The following is a 17,249-nucleotide window of genomic DNA, read 5'->3' as shown; positions in this document are numbered from 1 at the left end:
TTCTCTGACATTAAATGCACCTATAGAAACTTATTGAAGAATACTTCTTTGTGAGTAGAAGGAGAGATGATGGCTCATAGAGTTAGATAGCAATTTACACTGAAAGAAGCCATTTGGCTTGAGGTGCTTATATGTTTCTATTTTAGACAAGACTCTTCTCATTTATTTCATGTCACCCTTTCAACTTAACCTTCAACAATAACCTTAGGTTTACTTTCCATGGAACACAGGAAGTTGAAGAGGTCAAGAGGAGTGGAGAAGCTGATAGGAGTAAACAGGGCATAGATAGAGTATTCCAAGGATCACTAAATTCGTACTGAATATTGATATTGTCTATATCCATTGTTCAGAATTAGGTTTAATATCATCGGCATACTTGTATGTTGTGAAATTTGTTAACTTAGCAGCAGCAGTACAATGCATTACATGATGAATATAGAAAAATACTGTTGATAGATTCTTGATTACTCAGGGCATGAAGGGGATATGGGGAGAGGGCAGGAGATTGGGGCTGAGAGGGAAATGGATCAGCAATGATGAAGTGGCAGAGCAGACTTGATGGACCAAATGGCCTAATTCTGCTCATGTATGTTATGGTCTTATTGAATTATAGTGTGTGTGTATATATATATATATATATATATGTGTGTGTGTGTTTATTAACTAGTTAAATTAAATAGGTAGTGCAAAAACAGAAAAAAAGTAGGGAGCCAATCACGAACAAGGGAAAATCTGCAGATGCTGGAAATCCAAACAGTACATTCAAAATGCTGGAGGAACTTAGCAGGCCAGGCAGCATCTATGGAAAAGAATATAGCTGATGACTTGGGCTCAAACCCTTCAGCTGTAGTGAGGTAGTGCTCATGGGTTAAATGTCCATTTAGGAATGGGATGGCAGAGGGAAGAAGCTGTTCCTGAATCACTGAGTGTGTGTCTTCAGGCTTCTGTACCTCCTTCCTGACAGTAATAATGTGAGGAGGGCATGTCCTGGGTGGTGGGGATCCCTAATGATGAACGCTGCCTTCTTGAGGTACCACTCGTTGAAGATGTCTTGGATACTAGTACTCATGATGGAGCTGACTGATTTTACAACTCTCTGCAGCTTATTTCAATGTTGATTGGATCCATAAAGCTGTCGTAATTGTCCTTGTTTAAAACACATTATTTTAGAAACAGCTTCTTCTCCCTTTGCTATCAATTTCTGAACCATCCATGGACCCACGAACACTACCTCACTATTTATTTATTTTTGTAGTTTATAGATTTTTTAATGTCTTTGTATTGCTGCTGCAAAGCAACAAATTTTCCTGTCATAAGTTAGTTATAATAAATCTAATTCTGGATTCCGTAAGGCCTTTGATGATTTACATTCCATTGTCACGTACCCCGTGACGAGTTAAAGAACCAGCAGAAATGGAAAACACTTTGGAGTCCAGTATCGCTATTAACTAATATTATTTATTAGTAACTACGCAATACAGTAATATAAATGTAGAGAAATCAAACAGGTTAGCAATGATTATATATAAGTAAGTGTGGAATATATATATGAAAACCAAGTTTCTTCAAGTCTAGGGGTAAATAGATAGTCTTACGACAATGAGTAAAGTTCAGTTCAGTTTGTGGAGTTGAGTTGAGTAGTGATGGGGAGAGAGAGAGAGGGAGAGATTTGAGTCTTCAGATGAGCTGACACCGTTGATCTTCCCGTTGTCCTCCGAAGTCCTTTAAAAGTCTCCGACTGTGACCACAACAAAGGGGACCATTCTTCTGTGGTGGAATTATCAACCCAGGCGAGGGTTGGACAGATGGACAACTCCCCACCGGTCACTCCCTTTTCTCACTGCAAGAGCTACTGATCGATCCTCCAAAAACCCACTTTTTCTGTGGACACAACAAAGCTCATTCAGTGTCCAAAAACACGTGCCGCAGGTCTATCATCTGACCTCCTATTTAACTCACCGTGCTGAGTACCAACTGTCATTCAAATAACTCCTCCTTTCTTTGTCTGTGTAAGAATGTGCAAGCAGGCAATCACCTTGGAAAGTATAAACAACCTCCAGAGAAACCATAACCTCGATTGTCCATCAAATAACACCGCTGCTCGGTGCTCTCTCTCTCCAACTCAGCAGAAATCCCAAAAGTTGGTCTTCGTCTCTCTCTCTCTCTCTCTTTCTTTCTCTCTCTCTCTCTCTTTTCAAAATAATATGTTGGTGTTAAATCTCTCTCTCTCGTGCGCTGTCTCTCTCTCTCTCTCTCTCAAAACACAGTTCATAGGGGTAATTCAGGACCCCGTCACACCATACAGATTTTATTTAGGTGTAGGGACAGGTTTAATGTGGGAAGTATGGTACCAATTTAGAAAGAGCTCCCTAGATGCTGAAATGGTTCCTATGGATTGAAAGATGAATAAAGTAATCCAACCAAAGTGGATAAAGTGATGCAGAACTGTTTATAGATATGGTGTTAAGACACAAACTCACAATCATTGCTTTGTTAAAGCAAAAATTTTGAGAATGTAGATAGGGGGTACAACTTGGCACATTTTGAAAATGCATTTAATGGAAAAGCAGGTGCAAGACATTCACAGCATTGGAAACAGCAAAATCAAAGTATTGGTTAAATGACAGAACTCGGAGAGCAGAAATAAATGTATTGAAAGTGTGGATTGCCAAAAGGGTCCTTGTTTAAGCCTCAGTCATTTACCATGTTTTCTGATGATTTACTTGAGGGACTCAGTGGCGAGGAATCCACATCTGTTGGTGATCCAAAGCTAGGTGTGAAAATGAGCCATGTGGGAGATGTATAAAGTGATTAGGAAGATGATGGGTGGAATATAATTTGGGGAAATTTAAAAAAAAATCCATTTTGAATTTTTAAAAAAACAAATCTCCTAAAAATCAAGCGACCAATAAACGTTGGTGTACAGATGCCTGTGATTGTCCTGGTACAAGAATCGTAAAGTTACCAGCCAAGCAGGACAAACAGTTGAAATGGCAGATAGAATCCCGGAGGAATACAACGTACACTACGGCCCAACTGACGATGGCAATAATACCAAGGAGTAATATTTTGGCCCTGCTCATCTATGCCAACTGTGGCAATAATGCCAAGCAGCAATAATACGAGTTAAGCCCAACTCGCCTGTGGTGCCCACCAAGCTGTTCCAATTTGCCTGCATTTGGCCAGATCCCTCTAGACCAGGGGTTGCCAACCTGGAGTCCACAGGGCCCTTGCGTAATGGTAGTGGTCCATGGCATAAAAAAGGTCTCACCCATGTAACTACCGAAATGTCTTTTTAATGCTGTTGTTGTACCTGCCTCAGTCACTCCCACTGTCAGCTCTTTCCAGATATGTGCATGAAGAAGTTGCCCTTTAGTCCCTTTTAAAGCTTTCATCTTTAAAGAATGCTGATCCTCATTATAAGGGGTTGGAGTAAGACTCATCAAATTGTGGTGCACTGTACAGGTCCCTGGTGTGTCCAGACCTCATACAATGTCCAATTTTGACCTTCTCATCAGAGGATTGTTATTACTGGACATGAAAGGTGTTTATTTGATTCTTTCTTGAGATGCCTTATGAGGAACAATTAGTACAAGTAAGGCTACATTTTCTGAAGATAAGCGGAATGTGAGTGATCCCACCAGGACATCACAGGGTGGATAATTTGTTTCCTTTGGCTTGAACTGACAGCCATGGAGTAAGATTAGGAGCTAGTCATTGACATGAGGACAATAAATCTGTGGATTTCTTGACAACAGAGAACTGTGGAAGCCAGATATAGAGTTTGATGAAGCTTGATATTGTTTTATTTGGGGGGAAAGTGAGAAAGTGATATTGAGCTACATCAGCTGGGATCTTTTAGAATGGTCAGAGCAGGCTTGAAAGTCTCTGTTATTTTCCCAGTGCAAGCTCCTATCTTCTCTTTGAAGGTATATGCATTTTGCTAAAAATTTTATTGGCACTGTGTGACAAAAGAGCTTTTTAAATACTGGATATTCCCAAATCTCCAGGTCTTTGTCAGCTTTACCATGAACAACTTCGACAACATTTTTGGATTCCTTAAACTTTATTTTGAATTCTAAATTTTCAATATTTTAGATGATACTGTCAGTGATGATTTTGGTTTAAGGACTCACTGATACAATTTGCTTGGAACATTATGGATTATAGAACAGTACAACAGTGTACAGGCCCTCTGGCCTGCGATGTTGTGCCAACCTTTTAACCTACACTAAGATCAATCTAACGCTTCTTTCCCACATAGCCCTCCATTTCCTTTCATTCATGTTCCTACCCCAGTGTCCCTTAAATGTCTCCAAAGTAGCTGCTTCTACCACCACCCCTAGCAATGTATTTCATGAATGCGCCCCTCTCTGTGTGAAAAAAACAATCTCTGACATCCCCCTTATTCTTTCCTCCAATTACCTTAAAATTGTGCCCCCTCTTCTTATGGTTAGTAGTAATTCTCTGATTTAAAGACCTACTTTCCGACAATCATCAGGTCCTTGAATTAACCTGCATAACCTTAACCCTACCTAAGCAATGAAAGACTATGGCCCACCTCTTGATCTACTATGAACCTCGCTCTGATTGTGTTTTTTTTTTGTATTAATGCCCTTTTTCTCTTCATTGTCTGGTATAATTTAGTTATTTATGTTCTGCGTTGTCCTAACCTACATCCAATGCTGCTACTGCGAGCACGTTTTTCATTTGCACCTATACCTTACTGTACTTGTGCACGTGACAATAAAATTGATTTGACTTGATTGACAATCAAATCTTTGTGCTTGATGCCTCAAAGATAGATCATCATTTCACTTCGATTCAAAATGATGAGTAAATGAATGAGCCCTAAAGGTGATCTCAAACCCACGGTGTGAAAGGATGATTTCAGATTCAGTACTAACTTTCTACAAGGAAATGCATGACGGGAAAAAGTTTACAATGCTGTGAATAGACAAAAGCAACAGTTCTACAAAAGAGCCAGGCTAGGAGCAATAAGAAAAGCGTTTTTAAGGGCTTTATCAATCTCGCATTCTGTCTCAGGAAATAATGTGTGCAAGTTTTGATTTTGTCCTTTGAACCAGTCTAGATATTATTTTTCGATTACTTGTAGGAAGAGAACATAGGTTGTAAATAGTTTGACGTGTTTGTGGCTAGGGCTAACTGCGAGTGGCACACTGACCAAGGACACAGTCTGTGAACAGCCTGCTATGTAGGTGACTTTGTACCGCGCCCCTTCGCCAGTGGGTTGGAATCCCCCTGAGCAAGGAGTGGAGGGGGGAGCTTGTTCGGGCTTCATCACCGGGCTGGGCTGCAGTGGGATAGATGTGCTGATCTAATGGGACCCTAACTGCGCACATCTAGATAAGTATAATACTTACCCTTTGTCACTCAGTAAACTTCGAACTGATTTTACACCGATAGTATTAGTGTCTTTCTTTTATACGAATTGTACCATTGAGTCTTAACATTACTGAGAAACTTAAGGAAAGCCAACCAATAATCATGCTCATACTTTATTTCAGGTACGTAATGTGACAACCGTTTCATCAGTTTTGCTGCAAGATCTTCAGGCGTGGACTACGTACTGCCTAGAAGTGCAGGCCTTTGTACCTAATCTTTCAAAGCAAGGCTTGTCCAGTGCTGTGACTTGTTCTTCTGTCAGTGCTAACGGTGAGACTTCTGCAGGCACGTAAATCATAAAATATGAATTAGTAAATTTATAATAATTATTTATTATGTTCTAATAGAGAGCTGAGGGCACAATTATATTCCTGCTGCCAGTGTCATTTCACTCCATTGTGAAAAGGAATGTCAGATTCTATGAAGTGATATGAATAGGCTAATCATAATTTTATGGAATTTTTCCATGCTCTGGCAGCGCTTCTCTTGACTTTTAATCCTCCTATTGGCCTCACTTGAAGCTGTGTTACAAATTTAGCTTTCTATAAACATTTGCTCTGTGAATAAAAATTGACATTCCTCTAAAGAAGGGGTTCCCAATCTGGGGTCCACGGATCCCTTGCTTAATGGTGTTGGTCCACGACATAACAGAGGCTGAGAACCCCTGCTCGAAGGTTTTTTACAATATTGAAAAGACTGGATTGTGTCTTGTTTTCCCTCATAAAACAGATGCCTTGCTCAGGGGAGAAGCCATGACTAAATTATCACATTGTTAGAGATGTATGAAGCCTTTCAGGTGAAATTAAAGGGTCCTATGGTGCTATTTTAAAGGGGAGCTGCAGAGTTTTTCTTGTGCCCTTATCTTAAAACAATTCATTCTCAGATAACTCTTATAAAGTTTTATGCAGCAGCAACATGACTTCCCAACATTTATTCTCGATATTTATTCTCTTTGTTGTGTGTAGCTTTTAATTGATTCTATTGTGTTTCATTGTACTTACTGTGAATGCCCACAAGAAAATGAATCTCAGGATAGTATGTACTTTGATAATAAATTTACTCAGAGTTTTGAACTTTATTCCCAAGGGGCCCAGTTTTGAGAGTGTGGGACTAGAGGTCCTGAGGTGGCCTGCCCTGGGGTTGGAAATCTGTGTGTGAGGGGTAGAAAGTAGGCTTCTGTTGCTCTTGTCTTATTTTTTTCTGTTGTTACTGTTGCTGCTTATGTTGTGTGTTGTTGCATTGAACATTACGGACATGCTATATTGGTACCGGAACGTGCAGTGACACTTGCAGGCTGCCCCTAATACATCCTTGGGTGTGTTGGTTATTAACGCAGATGACATGTTTCACTGTATGTTTCAGTGTACGTGATAAGTCTGAAACTGAATATTCAACACCCTGACCGATGAAGGCAAGCAATGCCAATCGCCTCGTTTATCGCTTTATCTGCTTGTGTTGCCAGTTTCAGGGAGCTGTGGACTTGTATAAGAACTATGAACATTACCGCTCCTAAGGGCCACACCATTTACTGTATTCCTTCCTCTTTTATTTGACTTCCCAATGTCCCTGTGAGCTAGCCAAATTGGCAAATTCTATCTGCCATATCCAACTGGTCTATAACTGATTTGAATTCTGTTGATTAACCACATATTTGATCAAGTTCAAAATACAAAGTAAATTTATTATCTAAGTACATATATGTCACCACATACAACCCTGAGAATCATTTTCTTGTGGGCATACTCAATAAATTGATAATAAAATAATAACCATAATATAATCAATGAAAGAAAATGCGAGAAAAGAATGATCCTAGAAATGTAAAAAGTTACAATAGTTGGGTACAACCAGGGTCATTTACTCTTCTGCTTCTACAATAATATTAGATGAATATCATTATAGATTTGAAGATTGTGTGTGTAAAAATAATTGTGAAAGTGATTAATTAAATTGTGCCTGGCGGATGTTGGTTTGATGACTCCATTGCACACCGGGCTCCTTAATAGCATGTTCATGATTAAAATAGTTTTCCTTGCCCTCGCAAACTCTGCAAATCAGTACAACAGTAAATCACGCATTTAAAGATCTAAACCTCTCTTTTGGATTTCTCATGCCTTGGCCATTCCTCAACCAGGTGGACTTACCTTAGATTCCTCTGATGGAAATGCACTCCGGCACAAAGACTGAACTCTCATTTTTATTCCTTACTTGTGAAGATATGCTGTACATGGGATCAAATTACTACTGAACTGAACCTCTGGTGAAGGGTTCCATTGAAAATAGTGCAATTATTTTGCTGATGCAGCAAAGTAATGAGAAACTTTTGTGATTTACTACTCACCCTTAATATTTTTTCTGACATATTTCTGATCCTGATGTTTTCATTGTGTTACTTGGCTAAATATTCAGAAAACAAGTGACAATGTTCAATGGTTCAATGTTCCATTTATTATCATAGAATGAATGCAGTATACAACTTGAAATACTTAGTCCTTGCAGACATCCACAAAAATCGCAAAAGAATGAACGACAGGAAAACATTAGAACCCCAATGCCCCCTCTTTTCCCCCTCCCCATGCAAGCAGCAGCAAAGCATCAGCCTCCCCTCTTCCCCTCCTCACCCATTTCACCCACCACCCACCAAGCAACAGCAAAAGCCCCCAAAGAGAGACCATGATCTGCAGTCAACAGAATCTACTGTTTACCCAACAGTTCAAACATGCCACAGTGTCTCTCTCCCTCCCTCTCTCTCCCTCCCCCTCTCTCTCCCTCTCCCTCCCCCTCTCCCCTCCCGCCTCTCTCTCCCCCCTCTCCCCTCCTGCCTCTCTCTCCCCCTCCCCCTCTCTCCTCTCTCTCCCCCCTCTCCCCCTCTCTCCCCCTCTCCCCCTCTCTCCCCCTCCCGCCTCTCTCTCCCCCCTCTCCCTCCCTCTCCCTCCCTCTCCCCCCCCCCCCCCCCCCCCCCCCCCCTCCCCCTCTCCCCCTCTCCCCCTCTCCCCTCTCCCCCCTCCCCCCCCCCCTCTCCCCTCCCCCCTCTCCCCCCTCTCTCCCCCTCTCTCCCCCTCTCTCCCCCTCTCTCCCCCTCTCTCCCCCTCTCTCTCCCCTCTCTCCCCCTCTCTCCCCTCTCCCCCACAAGGAGATATCACCCATTTCACAGTGAAAGGGGAGACTAACAGTTGCTGTTACGATGTCACAGTCGCCGCGTTGCTTTTTATTTCATATTGCAGATATAACTAAAGTGAATGCTTGATGAGCTGACTTTCAGCCGTGTGTGTGCTTGTTCTGCTCCCAACACCTCTACCATGCCGGGTAATTGTGAATTAGTTATGTGCTCAGTTAGAGGTAGCCGGCTGGTGGCGTAGTGGCATCAGCGCCGGACTTCGGAGCGAAGGCTCCCGAGTTTGAATCCAGCCAGCTCCCTTGCACACTTTCCATCCGTGCTGGGTTGAGTGTTGAGTTAGCAACTTGGCCTGCTAAAAAAGTTCCGATGACTCCACTCAGAGTTAAGGGCTTTCTTCTTCCTCTTCCTCTTCCTCTTCCTCTTCCTCTTCCTCTTCCACCTCCACCTCCACCTCCCCCTCCCCCTCCCACCTCCCCCCTCCCCTCCCCCTCCCCCCTCCCCTCCCCCTCCCCCCTCTCCCTCTCCCCCTCCCCCTCCCCCTCCCCCTCCTCCTCCCTCCCCCTCCCCCTCCTCCATTAGAGGTGAATTTCAGATAACATCAGATTGATACCAATGATGGAATAACTCTGAGCAAATACTAACTTTGATTTATCCCTGTGCTTAGGACTCTACAAGTTGTAAGTTCTGTTACCAGTCCTGGTGCAGTGTGTTGTAAAGGACTGATGTCTTGGGTTGCATCTCAACACCTCCATTAACGATGGTGCTTTTTTTACATATAGCTAAGAGAAGAGCAATTGAAGCAGCCCAGGTCCTATTCATCGCGTTGTTTACTGTTTTGCTGATAACACTGGGATGTTTTCTGTTTGTGATCTATGTACGCAGAACGGTCAAGCACCTAATGTACCCATCCTACAGCCTCCCGGTGCATATAAGAGAGGTATGATTCACCTTTTATTCCTGTTCAGCCAGAAGGTCTTCAATTTGGCTGGTTGATCAGCCAAACGTACAGTTTTATATTTAAAGATGCAGGATTACTTACAAGGAAATTTATGTCTTTAAATCTTACTCCAAGTCAAGTTACAGAGCTGTTGTCAGGCATGTTCAACAAGACAACATTAAATTCTGGATCAACCATGAAGTAATCCTGCACATTTAAATGTCTGCCAGCTTGAGTAGAGATGCTGTTATACCACAGGAATATCTATCAAAAGGAGAAAAATAAAATAAACCATAGGTATCAGTTCTAATACTGCCTTGATTTTTAATTAGTTTTAATTTAAATATTCAGTATACATATATGTTGAATTATTGTATTTGATTTACTTATCTTTTTCCTATATTATCTTGTATTGCATTGTACTGCCGCCACTAAATTAACAAATTTCATGACATATGCCTGATTCCGATGCTGAATATGATCAACTGGAAACATATATTTATTAGTATTTGCTACATTTGCAACAAATATTTATTAGTATTTCGCTGTTTGCTAAAAACGAAGCTCTATTAAAAAGTTGCAGCAGTTGCGTTCATCTACCTACAGGAAAGTTATCAATAAGATTGAAAGAGTGCAGAGAAAATTTACAAGGATGTTGCCAAATTTGAGGACCTGAATTATAGGGAAAGGTTGAATAGATTAGGACTTCAGTCCTTGGAGTGTAGGAGAATAAGGGGCTATTTGAATAAGGGGATATATACAATTATGAGTGGTATGGATAGGATAAATGCAAGCAGGCTTATTCCACTGAGGTCAGGTGAGACTAAAACAAAAACTCATGGGTTAAGGTGAAGGGTGAAATGTTTAAGGAAAACACTGGGGGGGAGCTTCTTCACTTAGAGAGGGTGGTGAGAGTGTAGAACTAGCTGCCAGTGGAAGTTATGGATGTGGGTTCAATTTCAACATATAGGAGAAGTTTGATAAGTACCTGGATGGAAGGGTATGGAGGGCAGTGGTCCAGATACAGGTCGATGGGAATAGGAAGAAAAATAGCTCAACACAGACTAGATGGGCTGAAGGGCCTGATAGTGAAAGCAGTTTTAGGGGGACTTGCATAAATAGTAGCCGGGTTCATATGTGAGAAGAAAATGAAGGACTAATCGGTTTGGTGCCACTAGTTTCTCTGCGGATGTTTAAAAACAAGATTGTGCTCCATTGAGGCAGGAAAAGCACCAGAACTCAGAAAGTCATAGAGCTATACAGCACAGGAACAGGCCCCTGGGCCCATTTCGTCACTGTTGACCAAGTTGCCTTCTGAGCCAGTCCTATTTGTCTCCGTTTGGTCCATATCACGCCAAACTATAGGAGGCATAGTAATGTAGTGGTTAGCACATCGCTTTACAGCAATCACCATTTGGGATTCATTTCCCGCACTGCCTGTAAGGAGTTTGTATGTTCTCTCCGAGACCACGTGGGTTTCCTCCAGGTGCTCGCACCTCTTTCCACATTCTGAAGACATACAATTAGGGTTAGTGGATTAGTAAATTCTGGCTATACTATGTTGGCACTGCAAGCATTGCAACACTTACTGGCTGCCCAGCTCAATCCTTGCTGTTTTGATTTGATGCAAATGCCACATTTCACTGTAGGTTTTGATATGTTAATGTATGTGTGACAAATAAAGCTAATCTTTAATTGTTTAACCTTTTCTGTTCACATGCCCATCCAAAGGCCTTTTAAGTGTCAAATTGTACCTCCCTCTACTGTTTCCTCTGTATTACAATCCAGACACAGATTTAAAAAGGTTGCCTGTCTGGTCCCCTTCTAAATCTTTTCCCTCTCATTTTAAACCTATTTCCTGTAAGTTTTGGACTCTACTTGGGGAAAGATTTTGGCCATTCTTCTTACTTATATCCCTCTTAAAGACTCCTTGCAGCCTCTTAGGTCCAGGGGAAAAATAACTCCCGGCCTGTCCATTGTCACTTTATAACCCATATCTTCCAATTCCAGTAATATCCTTAAATCTTTTTCGTGAGATCCTTCCGTTAGCTGGCCAACCAGAAGTGAACGCCTTACTCCAAATGTGGCCTTACCAGTGTTTTGTAGAGCTATAATGTGATGTTTTATGATCTTACCCCAACTCCTGTACTCAAAATTCTTGTTGATGAAGGGCAAACATGCCAAAATCCTTCTTCACTTTGCTGTCTACTTGTATCGCTCCATCCCGAGCTTTTCATGTTCTACCACTCACCATTCCTCACTTCCCTGGCCCAATTGATCAAGATTTGATTATAATCTTAAATAACCTTCTACATTGTCCATCATACCACCAAATTTAGTATTATCCGCAAAGTTACTAACTATAGCACTCACATTCCCATCTAAATTGTCGACATAAATGATGAACAACAGTGGACCAAGCAGGAATCCCTGTGGTACACCACTGGTCGTGGGCCTTCAGCCTAAAAGATAACCCTCCAGCAAATCCTCTGCTTTGAAGCCAGTTTTGTATCCATTTGGCTCACTTGCCCTGGGTCCTGTGTGATCTAAGTTTCTGGTCTAGGCTGCCATGAGGTATCTTGTCAAAGGCTTTGTTAAGGTCCATGTAGATGTCTACCACACTCCTTTCATCTACCTTCTTGGTCACCTCTTCAAAAATTTAATCAAACTCATGAGACAGCTCCCCATTACACAGGGACTGACTATCCCTAATCTGCCTTTGTCTTCCCAAATACATGTAGATCCTCTCTCTCTAAATCCCCTTCAATAACTTACCTAACACTAATGTCAGGCTTTTCACTTTGTAGTTCTCAGGCTTTTCATAAATAAAGGCCCACACTATTCACCCTCCAGTCTTCTGGCATCTTGCCTGTGGCTATCAATAATACAAATATCTCTGCAAGGAACCCTGCAATTTCTACCCTAGCTTCCCACAAGAACTAGGCTACACTTGATCAGGGTTCCATCTGTTTTATCTGTGTTATGGACTTATCTACCTCAATATGTTTTAATTTATGTAAAAGTAAGTCCTGAGGTATTTGATATGGATAAAACTATATTTTAGGAGCTAGAAAATTACAGAGAGCAGAGAAAATACAAGATTTTTATTAGTTATATGCCATTCCTTGGAGGCAGGAACTGGGTGGAATAAATGGGAAATTATATACAGAAGAGGGAGTAAGCATTAGATCCTAATGCTCTCTCAATTATTGAATAAAATCATGGCTAGTATTTTACCCCAGTATTTATTTCCTGTATTTATTTATTTAGAGATACATCATGGTAAAAGGCCCTTCTGGCCCTTTGAGCCTGTGCAACCAACCAATTAACCCCTTATCCCCTGATATCCTTAATATCCAAACATTTTTTTGCTTGCCAGCAATGGAATATAACTTGGGAATCTACTCTGAGCCTTTTACTTGGTGAAGTGCTGTAGGGATATGTTAAAACTCAAAATTAGGGGTGTATTGTCTAGGTTGGTGGCCTTTACCTGCAAATAAAATTGTCAGGCAGGAAATTAATTTGAAAAATCAAACATAAAAATAATATTTATACTATAAAATAACTAAATAAATGCTTTTTTTTTTCAGTATTTGACCGAATCATCCCAACAGCCTATATTTCCAGTGGTGCTTAAAGATGACCTCCAGGAGGATCACTGGGATAAACTCTCTATTGTGTCACAATCAGAAACTTCACCAGTGTTACTAAATTCAGCTAAAGCCGGTGAGAAGAAAATGCACCAAGAGACAATCAAGTCTGTCTCGAAATTTCCTAGCGAAGACGAGGACATGGAAAGCAGTCAATCAAGTGTAGATTCTGGACATTATTCAAATAGTACACAAGATTCTTCCTCTAAAAATCCACAGAACATAGATGATGCATCTAAAACATAGGAATAACAAATGTTTCATGGATTACCATGAGCATTCCTTTTGCTTTCAGATATTGACTTTGTGGTGTACTAAATGGGTAAAGTTGCATTAAAGGAAATGGAACTGTTGAATTCTACAATACTTTTGCTGCACAACAAATGTCATTTATGACTTAACATAAATACCTTCAGACTGCTAACATTTTGATTAGTTGGACTACTGAAGGAGGTAGATAGCCAAGCCACCCGATACATTTTCCATCTAAGCATAATTAGAATATAAGACCGTAAGACGTATAGTAATTGGAGTATGAAAATATTTGGCTTTAAGACATATTTTTTGCTGCTGAGAAAAAAAACTTGACAGTTCTGTCAAAAGAGGTTCTTTTCAAATAGGAAATATTGCAAAAGCATGCCTCTGCTTAGGTGGTAAGCTATCCTGTTTCAATGGATTTTTGAATGTAACAATGGAAATGTGAACGGTAAAAGCCTATGATTCTGTGCAATGCAGTTCTGTATAACAAGAAGAAAATTATTCAAGTTTTGATGCATTTTAATTGACTTTAAGGAGGTGTTACTCAACCACAAGAGTCTGTATGGTCTCTCTGTTCTGATATAGGCTTAAGGAGCATATTCATGAACCTTGACACTGTCGACTGTGAGTTCCTAACAATAAATGGATCCATGATATGTCTTCTGATATAGATCATGACAATAAGACTTTATCAATGCTGCCAGTGTTCAAATAACCTTAATTGAAATGGCAATTGCATTTCATAGTTATGTAATGGATATGATCAACAATTTTGTCATGGCCACCCGAACAAGTGTATTTTCTTGTGCACTTGGCCTTGTTGTACAGATCTCATTGTGAGCTACTAAATTTTCGTTGGTACAAATTTTTGAAGCAATATCAATTCAGAGTAACCCCGGTCCAACAACACCTCAAGCAGGAAATGGGCTACAAGTGGTTTTACTACTTAGTGCAGCATTATAGGTAACGTAGTGGTTAGAACAACACTCTACAGTACCAGTGACCTGGGTTCAATTCCCACCGGTGCCTGTAAGGAGTTTGTACGTTCTCCCTGTGAGTTTCCTCAGGGGGTGCTCTAGTTTCCTCCTACAGTCCAAAGGTCTACCAGTTGGAAGGTTAATTGGTCATTGTAAATAGTCCCGTGATTGGGCAAGGGTTAAATGAAGTAATTGCCAGGCAACGTGGCTCAAAGGTCTGGAAGAGCCTATTCTGTGCTGTGTGTCAATAAATAAATAAAATATAGGGGTTGCACAAATTTCCCTATTGTTTACCATGAAAAGATTTACACATTATAGGCAAACTATGTAAAGATTAGCAGTTTGTTGTTGTGCAAACTAGCTTAACAATTTATAGATGTATCAGTTAACATAGAAAGTTTTTATGCAATTTTAAATGTTTTGTTTACAAGTTAATAAAACAAACAACCATAAATATTAAATAACCTTTGACAAAGTTATCAGCCACTTACTAAGTGTCATTATTGCAGGAGGTCAAAACAGTTAACTGTTTTCAGTGCTTCTGATAAATCAATGATTATCTGATGTATAGATTGATTTTAAATTGATATTTACAAACAGATGAAGCTTTAAGAATTTTGGTTTGATGTGTGAGCTGTGCAAAATGTAATCTTTTACCAAACCTGCCTTTCATTTTTTTTATAAATGTGAAATTAGCATTGAAATTGAAAATAAAATCTTTGTTATAGAAAACTTGGATCTTGTGCATTGGGCATGTTGGGTGGGATCCTACCTTAGTGACATATGTCCATAAGACCGACGATCAGAATTAGGCCATTCAGCCCATTGAGTTTGCTCCGCCATTCCTTCATGGCCGATCCCAGATCCTACTCAGCCCCATAGACCTGCCTTCTCCCAATATCCTTTGATGCTCTGACAAATCAGGAAACTATTAACTTCCGCCTTAAATATAACCATGGACTTGGCCTTCATCGCAGTCTGTGGCAGAGTATTCTACAAATTCACTACTCACTGTTAAAGAAATTCCTCCTTACCTCTGTTCTAAAAGGTCGCTCCTCAATTTTAAGGCTGTGCCCTCTCGTGCTGGATACCCCCACCAGAGGAAACATTCTCTCCACATCCTCCCTATCTAGTCCTTTCAACATTCGGTAGGTTTCAATGAGATCCCCCCGCATTCTTCTAAATCCCAGTGAGTACAGGCATAGAGCTGCAATATGCTCCTCATGTGTTAACCCTTTCATATCAGAATCATCCTCGTGAACCTCCTCTGGACTCTGTCCAGCTGGAACAGCATAATGTATAATGGCACTATTTCTATAACATTTTCTTGGTTTCCATTGTTTAAATAGTAGTTTAATACAGAATTATGAATTTTAAGATTTATGTGTATCATTCAAAATTGGACCATTTATTTCTTTTTTTTTCTACTTACCATCTTTTTCTCCATGTGGAAAAATACAAAATAGGATTTGTAACCATTGTGTAGAAATCTTAAGCAAAATTGGTCAAACCAATGAACTATGCTCAAAGCGAGTGGAAGCCAGTGAATTAAAGGCATGGGTGACTCTGTTGTGTGTTGAGAGTCTTTTGCAAGGATCACCAAGTTACTGTTGGACTATTTGTCTGGATTATGAAGTTTACCAATGTTTACAGGGTTCTATCAGGGCAAAGGTTTATCCTGAGATTTTTATAGCAGCCATTCTCTATCTTCATCTGTTATATAATAAATACAAGCCTAAGGAATCATAATTTTATAGGACAAGTTGAAACCTATCAACATGTCATCCACATATTTAATGCTTACAAGAGTTGGTTTCCAAGTTTGTTCCCATTTCTGAAATATTGACCTGCATTGTATTTCCAGTACTTTGCTTTTAACCACTTTCCAATTTTCTCCCCAAAAGCTTAATGATCCTAAAGCATCATGGACAGCAGCAAAAAAAATAAAGAAATAAAGATTGAGCTTAGGCTGATCTGGCTGCAGACTGTCAGTTTTGTGGAGCGAGAGGCAGAATGCATTGGAGACCTCAGAGGACAGAACATGATAATGGAGTGTTAATGGAACTTTCTAAAGGTTACTGAAGTTATGAGACACATAGATAGGGTAGATAGCAAGAAATCCTTTTACTAGGGTAGAAATGTCAAATTAAAAAGGGGAGGAGAAGTTTAAAGTGGATGTGCAGGGCAAGTTTTTACACAGAGGATGGTAAATGCCCGGGACACGCTGCCAGAAGTAATAGAGGAGGAAAGGGGACATAGGATTGTTTCTCAGGCCAGAGGCCTGTGTGTTCAGTCGGTGCTGGGACCTTTTGTTTTTAATTTGTATAAATGATTTGGACGTGAGTGTACAAGGCATGGTTAGAAAGTTTGCAGATGATACTAAAATAGGTTGTGCTGTAGATATTCTGGAAGTTTATGAAAAATTACAGGGGGATCTTGATAAGGTATGTGGGCTGAGGATTTGTAAATTGCTTTCCAATCCAGAGAAATGTAATTTTTCATAACTTTCTAGAATATCTACAACACAACCTATTTTAATACCGTCTGCAAATTTTCTAACCGCGCCTTGTACACTCACGTCCAAATCCCTTATACAAATTAAAAGAAAGGTCCCAGCACCGATCGAACACACAGGCCTCCAGCCTGAGAAACAACCCCCAACTTCTGCTTCCTACCAAGCTAATTATGAATCCAGTTCCCTCTGGAACACTTGCAATCCTACCTTCGAGTCTATCTTCCATGAGAGACCTTGTCAAAGGCCTTGCTAAAGTTCACATAGACAACCTCTACTACCCTACCCTCATGGAAGAACTTCAAGAGATTTTTCAAACATAAATTCCCACGGGCAATGCCAAGCTGACTGCCCTGAATCAGACCCGGTCTCTGACACCAGGGCACAATTT

General features: G+C 40.4%; 1 protein-coding gene across 1 annotated transcript in view; it reads left to right on the top strand.

Moving 5' to 3' along the window:
* The window catches only part of LOC134347885 (interleukin-10 receptor subunit beta-like), a 74,525-nt gene that overhangs the window by 51,208 nt on the left and 6,068 nt on the right, over nt 1-17,249 (top strand). The window contains exons 7-9 of the mRNA XM_063050459.1: nt 5,529-5,676; nt 9,304-9,461; nt 13,052-13,335. Coding sequence (XP_062906529.1) covers nt 5,529-5,676; nt 9,304-9,461; nt 13,052-13,335 — 590 coding nt within the window. The remainder of the gene's footprint in view (nt 1-5,528; nt 5,677-9,303; nt 9,462-13,051; nt 13,336-17,249) is intronic.

The sequence above is a fragment of the Mobula hypostoma genome, chromosome 6 (assembly GCF_963921235.1).
Source record: "Mobula hypostoma chromosome 6, sMobHyp1.1, whole genome shotgun sequence".
NCBI lineage: Eukaryota > Metazoa > Chordata > Chondrichthyes > Myliobatiformes > Myliobatidae > Mobula > Mobula hypostoma.
This window is presented reverse-complemented; position numbering and strand designations above follow the sequence as displayed.